Source organism: Benincasa hispida, chromosome 6 (assembly GCF_009727055.1).
Source record: "Benincasa hispida cultivar B227 chromosome 6, ASM972705v1, whole genome shotgun sequence".
NCBI lineage: Eukaryota > Viridiplantae > Streptophyta > Magnoliopsida > Cucurbitales > Cucurbitaceae > Benincasa > Benincasa hispida.
The window spans coordinates 3,661,574-3,671,745 of record NC_052354.1 but is presented as its reverse complement, the minus strand read 5'-3'; the positions used below and the strand labels follow the sequence as shown (position 1 = coordinate 3,671,745).

The 10,172-nt window shown below is 32.3% G+C and overlaps 2 protein-coding genes across 3 annotated transcripts; both read left to right on the top strand.

The window, feature by feature from the left end:
- The first annotated feature begins 2,883 nt into the window (after nt 1–2,883).
- Nucleotides 2,884–7,471, top strand: LOC120080516 (TMV resistance protein N-like). 2 transcript variants are annotated; one of them, XM_039035198.1, is made up of 4 exons: nt 2,884–3,040; nt 4,969–5,104; nt 5,458–5,857; nt 6,547–7,471. In XM_039035198.1, exons 1-4 carry the CDS (start codon nt 2,975–2,977, stop codon nt 7,328–7,330), a joined length of 1,386 nt encoding a protein of 461 aa, XP_038891126.1. In that variant the 5' UTR covers nt 2,884–2,974; the 3' UTR covers nt 7,331–7,471. The 2 variants fall into 2 exon arrangements, with proteins under 2 accessions (XP_038891126.1, XP_038891127.1); XM_039035199.1 differs by lacking the exon at nt 2,884–3,040 and having other exon boundaries at nt 4,963–5,104; nt 5,351–5,857.
- A 301-nt stretch (nt 7,472–7,772) lies between these two features.
- On the top strand, nt 7,773–9,762 carry LOC120080517 (protein SUPPRESSOR OF npr1-1, CONSTITUTIVE 1-like). The gene is made up of 3 exons (XM_039035200.1): nt 7,773–8,551; nt 8,631–9,369; nt 9,469–9,762. Exons 1-2 carry the CDS (start codon nt 7,778–7,780, stop codon nt 8,643–8,645), a joined length of 789 nt encoding a protein of 262 aa, XP_038891128.1. The 5' UTR covers nt 7,773–7,777; the 3' UTR covers nt 8,646–9,369; nt 9,469–9,762.
- Nucleotides 9,763–10,172: the final 410 nt, after the last annotated feature.

Genomic DNA, 10,172 nt, shown 5'->3' with positions numbered 1-10,172 from the left:
ACAAGCATATCATCCACACTACATTGGGTCAAAATATGATGATTAGAGGCAGAGAAATGTGATGATACACAATGCTCGCGGTGATTACGACATCAAATACGGCGAAGAGTTCACCGTTTGGTTCAAATTGGAGAGGAGGAGGGAAAATGTTGTAGAATTTAATGCTTACGCACCTCCATTTGCGACCCACTCATTTTTTATGAATAAAAGGTTGCTGAAACTAAGGAGCAAGAGGATGGAGAGAAACGATAATGGCGGATGGTTGAGTGCCGTTGTAGAGGCACCATCGTGTGCGAGTGAAGAATCCCTTATCAACGATGGATGGAGGATAGTGTTGTCGAGGAGCCACGACGTCGTGGATGGGGAAGAAGCCATAGACGAATGCGTGCAGAAAATCAAAGAAGAAAACCGAGGAAGAATCGTAGACTTACATGAGCAGAAAATAGAAGAAAAAAATCGAGGAATAAATCGTACTGTGGTCAAGGAAGAATGTCATCAATGAGGAAGAAAACCGTGGAAGAAGACGTCATCGATGAGGAAGAGAATGTCGAGCAAGAAGTTATCATCGATAAGGAACAATGCCGAGGAAAGAGATGAGGAAGAATGAAGAAGAAGAAGTCGTAGGTGAAGATGTATGGAGTTGAAAGCACAGGAATATTTTAGGAATTTTGTAATAAAGGAAACTTGACTTCCCTTTGACAATTTTTGGCCATAGATTGTAAACACTTTGGTTTTTTATATTTATAAGAATTACTCTTTTGAATAATTGTAAAATCATTTTATTTTCTTTTTCCTTTTAAAGAAAGATCCAAATCCACCAATTGCTAATTTAAGCCTCACGTGACACTCATTCTATAGCTCCAAAAGATACTTTCTAATTTGTTCAATTTGGCTGCCATGTCAACACCTCGAGTAATATGCCTTCAAATATGTTTTAGCTATAACTTTTTCATCTGAACTCAGATTTGGGTGATTCAAAAGGCATTAGAATCGTTGTTCCGAGTTCTATGCTATGGACTATTAAAAATAATAAAATTTTTAGTTAAAAAAATATTTGTTATCATCAAAACATCAATAAATTAATTAATTAAAATTAAATAATTTGAGATTAAGGGTCAAAAAGGCAACAAACTCATTGGATGCAAGTGGTTACACATATTGAATTAATGTATCCATTCCTATATGAGTGTGGTCCATGTATAAAAATGTGACCATTCTAGTTTAAATGTTTGTTGATACTCTTCAATCTTTGGGACAAGACTCTTCGAGTTTAGGTGTCTATTGATTGTTCCATATAATAGGTAAATTATTAAGTTTAGGTATCCGCTAAGAGATGTTAGAACAATAAAAGTTGTTCTTCATATTTTCACTTTAGAAAATAGATTTATTATATGTAAAAGTTAACTTTGAAGTCGAATAAGTACATTTTATGTCAACAAAACACCACTATGCGGGTTTAATTAATGTTACATTTCGAATCTCTACATGTATTACTAATTTTACAATATATATATATATATTTTTTTAGAAAGAGATTTTATTGTATCATATATATTTATAAAGTATAAGGTACTAGAAGCTATTTCACTTCATCAACATGATTTATAATTAATAAATATAAATGAATTTTCAACATAAGACCTTTAAAACATAAAAAAATGAACCAATAAACTTAAAATTAATAAACACGTGCATCACACGTGAGCCATTACTAGATGATTCCAAATGGTTAGTAACATAACAGATTGAACCATCACAAACTAATTATAATGTACCAGAAAAATAATATTCTATAACAAACGAATAAAACTAAAATTAAGTCAACTGTATAATAGTAAATGAGCAAAGACTTCTTTACTGTTAAATATGGTTTATGAATGATAATTTTCGTATATCTATTTTATAATTTATATACTCTATCTTTAGTATATTAGTCAATTGATATACCAAATATAATGTATATCAAATGACTGATATACCAGATATAAAATATATCAGATACACTATTGATATATATGCTGAAACATCAATAAGGGTAAATTTAGAATAATAAAAAACAAAAATCTGCTTTTCTATTTTTTTGCTATATTAACAAATTCTGAAAAACTATTATTGAATTTGTAAATTTAAGGATTTTTATTAAAATTGATATTTAAAAGTATAGGGATAAAAATTAAATAATATTAAAATATTTGACCCATATAAAAGGGAACTTTGAAACTTTGTAGAAAAAGAAATAGAAAACGGAAAAAAAGAAATAATAAAAAAGAATGTGTGGATATGGATAGAGGGAAGCCACGATCATGGAGAAGGAAAAGTAAATGGAGGGAAGGGAAAGGAGAAAGCGAGAAATAATAAAATACCATTTTAATTTCTATATTGAAAATGAGTCGATTTATTTATAAATATAATAAAATATCACTATCTATTAATGATAGATAGAAATAATCAGAGAGACATTTATAGACATCTATCACTGTGTATCATTGATATTGATAGATATTTATCATTGTCTATCCCTGATAGACAGTGATGTTTTGCTATATTTGAAGATATTTTCAGCAAGTTTTTCATTTAAAATAATTATCAATTGTTTAATTTTAGTTTTTTTTAAAGTAGTTTAGTTAATGTACACTATATTGTCTAATTTCATTGTATATATTTTAACAGTAGAAACTAAAATTAACAGATTGTTTGAGTTGAGTCATGAATTCTAAAGTTATTATGCTAAATTTATGAAGTATGTATTTGAGGTGTAGAGTTGTTAAATGAAATTTTTTGATAAATGTGAATATTATTGAAGTTTTATTTTTCACCACTAATTTATGAAATTGATGGGCTAAAATTGACTTTTCAAAAGAAAAAGAGAGAGAGAGAGGTACTCAAAAGAAAAATGAAAAAGAAAAAGAAAAAAAAAAAAGAAGAAATGGAAATGGAGAGAGAAATTGAGAAATAAATATCTCAAAAAAGGGATATGATTGCAAATTCGGCAGAGAAGAAAGAGAATAATGGAGAGTCGCTAAGAAAATTTTCCAACCCGGTAAGCTATCTATTATTCTTTAAAGTTTAAATATAGAAGAATCAATAAAATTATAGAAAGATTTGGACGACACTTCTTAATGCAAGTCTTTGATTGTCTGTTGGTTAAAAGTTTCTATGGATTTTGTTGATAGCGTATTTGCTTAAAGATTGTTTTGAAAGAGACGAAAAAAATAAAAATAAATTAAATGATAGTTTTCTGGATTTTCTTACCTTTTTCATAAATGTTTTGTTTGAATTTGTTTCCTATGAAATTGTGTGGATTCTTGTGGGGAATTCTTTTTGAGGTTGTCTAAAGTAATAGATAGAAAAGGAAATAGGAATTCCAAGCTTTTGTTTGGATGAATAATAGGAAAGAAGGAAAGAAGGAAATGATGCAGCAAGTGTGAATTTTGTGAAAGTGATCAAGAAAATGGGTTTATTTCATGGGATAGCAAGAAGATAAAGGAATGATTATCGTAAAAAGAATCAAAAGGAAATGTGTTGTACAACTACCAAGTAAGTGAAACTGAGGGAGAAATTTTACTGTGGGTTGTAAGGGAGTCACATGGATGAGTACAAAAATAAAGGGAATTTGAATAATATCATTTTCATGGTTTTAATTACATTACATTATAGATGTTGGTGTCGGAAACTCGCATGTGGCCCTTGCGTGCTCTGTCGACTTGCTCCTCAGGTCCGACCTTTTCATTCAAGTTGACCTGTGTGAGAGTACTCACACCAGTGTGGTGCTAAGCTTACCACACTTCGATGCCTAAGTTAGTACAAGGAGTATTTAGTTTAGCTAAGCACAGAGAAGAGGATTTAGAATTTCTCCTTTGGAGTTTCCTTCTCCTCTTTGGTGCAGTTGAATGGGGCTATTTATAAAGTCCTTCCCTTGCCAATTGTTTTGTATTACATGTAATGTGGACGGTGTCAAGGTAGTTGTGGCCCTCGAGATTGCAGTGGATGTGCACTAGCGTCGGGCTTGACTCGATCATTTCCCTTTTGGTGTAATCCTTCAAGCTTGGCTGGTTGATCCAGAACTTGAGGGTCTAACTTTTTCCCTTTTGGTACTCACGGTCCCCCATGCCGCCTCCTGGTTCCCTTGGACTTGGACCCGTTTACTAACAAGTAACAACCATTTATGAATATTTATGTTAATTCATATTTTCTTTTAATTGTTTTCTTATAACCTCTCACCACTCATTTGCTTTTTACCCAAATCTTTTGTTTTAAACTTTTCTACCAGATCTGTTTGAGTGTCCAATGAGACTATCAAAGTCCAGATCATGTGCCACCAATCGCATATAAATTCTACATTATTCTGTATGTATGTAGAACTGATGCTTATTTTTATAGTTAAGAGTGGCTAGCTAGCATCATTTCAATTATTTTATGTTTTCTTTAGATTTATGATGGTTTGTAATATTAGTTATTACATTTATAGTTAAGAGTGGCTAGCTAACATTTTTTCCTCATTAAAAACATTGTGGTGAGATTCTAGACTTTTGGACCAAAATTTGGATAGTGTGGAGTGAGCCACACACCTGGTGTGGTGATGCACATGAAATATTTTGGAAGTGTTTATATATTTTTTCTGAACCGTTTCAATAAGTTTTTGTTAGTCACCAACTATTTTTAAAAAAATGTTTAATTTTTATAAGTTTGCAATGGATTCTATAGTTTAGTTAGGACATATTGTCAGCTCTCCAACATTCTAAGTTTTTGGTGGTGTAATATGGGGCAAGGTATGTTGAGATATATAACCAAATGAACCATTAAGTTTATTATTTTCCCTCTGAGTACGTATCATTTCTTTTCCTTACTCTCTCATTTTCAGTCATCTATCACATTGATTCATACAAAATTCCTCCTTTTTTTATACGATGACTTTCATAAAGAAAAGATGGAAGAACCAAATCCCAACTTATAAACTTGCTCTTTTAGATCTTCGAAAACCTGACAATTCACAGAAGAGAAAGAACCAAGGAAGAGAGGAAGATAAGTGGTTGTCGCTGCTGCTGTTGTCAGAGCAAGCCACTGTGGGTGTGCTGCTGTCGCTGTAGTTGTGCTGCCTCTGCGGGTAAAAATGCGTTTTGTTCCTCTCTTTTTGGTTCCTATAATCTTTTATTGATTACTCTTTTCAAATATTTCTCTCAAACCAACTTAATTCATAAATTCATTTTTTTAAAAAAAATTATTTTGAGTTGTTGCCAAACACTCTAATTTTTTTCGAAATTATTATTTGATTACCTGAAAGATAGACACGTTAAAAGTTAAACCAAACACATACTTGGTTAGTCAACATTGTTTTTCTTTCTATCTTCAGACCTTACAAAATGCATAGTTCATCATCATCTTCTTTGGATCGTCCTAAGATGAACTACGATGTGTTCATAAGCTTTAGAGGTAGAGATGTTCGTCACACTTTTGCAGGATATTTGTATGATGCTTTGAATCGTTTGGGGATAAAGGCTTTCTTGAATGGAGATGATCTTCATGGCTTATTCCAAATAATCGATGAATCGAGATCTGCCATTGTCGTTCTTTCTGAAGATTATGCTTCTGCTAAATGGTGTTTGAGAGAGTTGACTAAGATAATGGATTCCATGGGAACTACGATGGATCGTGTTCTTCCTGTGTTTTATCATATTGATCCATCTGTTGTTAAGGATCAATCTGGAACTTTTAAGAAAAGTTTTGATGAACATGAAGCCAATGCTCTAAAGGAAATTGATGATCAAGAGAAGGAGAAGCGCTTGAAGGAACTCCAAAGTTGGAAAAGTGCAATGAAGAAAATTGGCAATCACACTGGAGTTGTCATCACTAAGAATAGGTAAACTTCAAACATCTATTATTTATTTCTTAAACAACTTTTATCGCCATCTCTTTTAATTATTTCAATTTGATCTCTTATCAATTTTAATCTGGTTCCTATATTCTTATGTATATGTGAAGATAAGTTGAACATTTGTATTTGGTTAGCTTATTAGGATATGAATTAGTATAGAAAGAAAAAAATGGGTTAAATTAGCTAGGCCAATTGTATATATGGATATCTAACCCAAAAATAATTGCAAATCTAACACAATGTTAAACTATTTGCAAATATGACACAATATTGACTATGATTGAGGTCTATTAGTCACAGGTGTCTATCATTATTTTGTTTGCATATTTATTTGCTAATATGCTAATTTTTATTCTTATTCCTTAGCATATGATTATAATTAATTGAAACTTTGACTATGAATGCTTGTCTAGTTGCTAAAAGTCCTGTTGACTGCAAAGTAGCAAGAACTGGATCGTGCATGTGTATTTGTTGGTTGTTCCAAGAGATTCATATTAGCATGATCCTAAAAAGAAAGTTATAAAATTATGAGATGACTAAATGTTAAAGAAATTTCAGTTATCATTTGTGTTAAAATCATAATATTATATATACATGGATCAAATTTTGAAAATTGAATATTACAATTTAATTCACAGTAGTCACTTAACATGAAGTATAATTTTATCTTGCAGTTCTGAGGTAGACATAGTAAATAAAATTGCAAATCAAATATTTGATGTATGGCGTCCTAAGTTGGAAGCATTGGATAAGAATTTAGTTGGAATGACATCTCGATTGCTCCATATGAATATGCATCTTGGTTTAGGATTAGATGACGTACGCTTTGTTGCGATAGTAGGAATGGGTGGTATTGGTAAAACAACTATTGCTCAAGTTGTTTTTGATTGTGTTCTTTCAAAGTTTGATGATTGCTGCTTTCTAACATTACCTGGAGGTGATTCAAAGCAAAGTTTAGTGTCATTACAAAGGGAAATGCTTTCTCAAATTTTTCATAAAGAAGATTTTAGAATATGGCATGAGAATCATGGAGTAGAGATGATAAAACATCGACTGAGTGGTAGAAAGGTTCTTATTGTTCTTGATGGCGTTGAAGAGAGAAGGCAGTTAGAAATGTTGGCTGGAAGCACCGAGTGGTTTGGTCCTGGAAGCAGAATCATCATTACAACTAGAAATAAAGGAATATTGAACCATCATAATTATGATGAAATGAAAGAATACAATGTTGAGGAACTAGATCATGATAGTGCTCTTCAACTTTTTTTGAAGCATGCCTTTGGTAGTAATCGTCAAAACACTGACAGTTTCATGGATCTCAGTAACGAGATGGTTGAGAAGGCTAAAAGACTTCCATCGGCTTTAAGAGTGATTGGATCTTTTTTATATGGTAAAGAGACTACAATATGGAGAGAAACATTGAAGAGGCTCATCAAAGTGGATGAAAGAAGTTTTTTTTGATGTATTGAAAATAAGTTATGATGGATTGGCAGTAGAAAGCCAACAAGTTTTTCTTGACATCACATGTTTCTTCAATGGAAAAAATGAAGATAGAGTAATTGAAATATTGGAGAGTTTTGGTTGTAGCGCTAAGAGTGAAATACAATTATTGATGCAAAGATGTTTAATTGAAGTTTCACATAAGAAAATATTGGTGCATGATTTAATTCTTGAAATGGGTCGATAAATTGTTGCGTAAGGAGTCTCTCAGTCAACCAGAAAAACAGAGTAGGATTTGGCTTCATGAAGATCTCTACTGCAAGTTTGCTGAAAAACATGTAAGAAAATCGGTTTACTTTATAATGTTTATGCCTAACATTCTCCTATTCCTTCAAAAGTTACCATTATTATGTTCTTTTTTATTTTTACTTTTTTTTATTTTTTTTTATTTTTGTGTGTTAGGACTTGATGCATATTCAAGGAAGAGTTTTAAGTTTGGAAAAAGAAATGGATGAATCCTTAGAATTGGATACCGAATCCTTTTCAGAGAAGACCAAACTAAGAATATTGAAAATCAATAATGTGGAGCTCTCTGAAGACATTGAATATCTCTCTCAATTGTTGCAGATAATTAATTGGCCTGGCTATCCTTCGAAGAGTTTGCCCCCAACGTTTCAAGTGCGGTATTTGTTTGGACTACTCTTGCCTCATAGTCACATTTTACGACTTTGGGATGGAAAAAAGGTTAGCCTTAAAACTCTTAATTCTCCCCCAACTCAACATCGAATTTGGAAGTCAATGCTCCCTCAATTCAACATTCATCAAACAGTATCTACTGGTTTGGGGTGCCTTAAAACTCTTAATTTGATGGGTTGCAAACTTATGGATGAGGACATTCCTGAAGATCTCCATTGCTTTTCCTCATTAGAAACACTAGATCTGAGCTATAATAAATTCACAACACTCCCTGATAGTCTTAGCCACCTCAATAAGTTAAAAACATTGAACCTGAATTTTTGCACTGAGCTTAAAGACTTACCAAAGCGTCCAGACAGTTTGCAATATGTAGGAGGAATAGACTGCAGATCAATGTCAGAACAATATTATAACAAAATTTTGCTTATCCCTTCAAATTCTGGACACCAACTTTACCTTAATTTTATCATTCGTTCCGAGGATACAAATGTAGAATGTGCCATGAACTTGTTCCAACATTCGATATTTACTCGAAGATCGTTTGTGGTATGCATAAAATCGATCTAATACCACCGCCTTTTGGATAAATAAAAACTTTAATTCCTAATTATTCTTCTTTTTGCAGCTAAATATTATATAAGAGAAACCATCCACTATCATCCATGAAGATGTCGACATGTTGGAGTGGTTTGGCCAGATAAATGAAGGGAATTGGATAAACATCCAGTATGAGCAAGAATTCTCAATCAGTAAACCACTCAATATCATGTATGAAGATGTTGATCTAAGCAATGTTTGTGGAGTTTTCCTCTCAACAAACATTGAATTTCCACTAATTTTAGATCATCTTGCACTTGGAGGATTCTCTGTTAGCTTTGAAATGTTCTGGTGGAACAATGGGTTATGAGATGTCCCAATTTAAAGCTACAAGATTCTTTTGCGTAGCATACATACCAATTTGAATGTTTATACATCATAGTTTGATGGTTCAAAGATGCTTCTCTATCAAGTCTACAATTAGTTATTGTTGTGATCATATAGATGCAAGCAAGGTCAAAATCAAAGCATGTGGTGTTTCATCTTTACTCTCCTGGCTAAATGTATCAGAGTATTTGGGAAAGTTGTTCGCTAAACGTTATTGCTCTAAACGCAATTTCTGCACCATGATTCGACAACATTATGATCATAATAGTGAATGTAGGTGTGATGAACTTGAGGTTGCAAAGGATGACTTTTCATCCTATACATTTGAATCTGATGATTCAACATTTTTGCTAAGGATGAACCTCAGAGTATTGGGGATAATAAACTGATCTTCATCTGCTTGTGGACGTAGTTAACACACTATTAGTGTACTATACCATGTAAATTTCTATGTTGATTTCTTCTTGTCTTTTTTATTCTTTCCTTGTCGATTTCGTTTCCCTCATAAAATTTACATAATGGATTTCATATTATTACAGGAACGATTTAGAAGTAAGTTTGATCTTCTTCTGGATGGAGATAAGATTCCAAAACTCTTCACCAATCAAAGCGGAGGAAACATGACAGAAATAAAGTTACCACAATATTTGGAAAAATTTCGAGACAGTGTAGGTCTTTCTGTGTGTGCTCTTGTGGTTGTGGACGAGAAAAAAAGAAAACTAAATGACATTATTCCAGAACAAGGAAGGTATATAAAAGTTGCGGATCTTATATGCAAACTCAAAGTTGACCCATATCAAATTTTACCAAAGCACTGTCACTTTATATCTCAACAAAAACTCTCGAGTGAATATGCTTCACAATTCATTTGGCTCTCGTACATTCCCCTTAATGGATTTGATATCAATTGGCATTATTGCACCCAGTTTGAAATTACACTTGAAACTAGTTGTTATGAGCTATTTGGAGTGAAGAATTGTGGTCTTCATCTGATAAATAAACATGAAAGGATGATGATTGATAAGATCATAATGGAGTCAACTGTTCCATCATCCACTAGCCACAAAGGAAAGGGGCCTCAAATTCAATGATGACATTGGATAAAAGATGAACTGTATGTACTTCTTTCAAGTTTTTGTAGTTGCATCAATAAGCATTTTTGTCTTTTTTACTCAGATGTGGTTTTGTGAGATGCTATTATCTTTGAAACAATTAATATTTTTAAGTGTATTTAGTATATATA

What these genes read in the sequence shown, in the direction of transcription:
- LOC120080517 (XM_039035200.1), top strand. Translation starts at nt 7,778, where the DNA reads ATGCATATTCAAGGAAGAGTTTTAAGTTTGGAAAAAGAAATGGATGAA.
- LOC120080516 (XM_039035198.1), top strand. Translation starts at nt 2,975, where the DNA reads ATGATTGCAAATTCGGCAGAGAAGAAAGAGAATAATGGAGAGTCGCTA. An exon ending in TAAGAAAATTTTCCAACCCG is followed by an intron (nt 3,041 to 4,968) that starts GTAAGCTATCTA and finishes TTGCTCTTTTAG; the next exon opens with ATCTTCGAAAACCTGACAAT. An exon ending in GTTGTCATCACTAAGAATAG is followed by an intron (nt 5,858 to 6,546) that starts GTAAACTTCAAA and finishes TTTATCTTGCAG; the next exon opens with TTCTGAGGTAGACATAGTAA.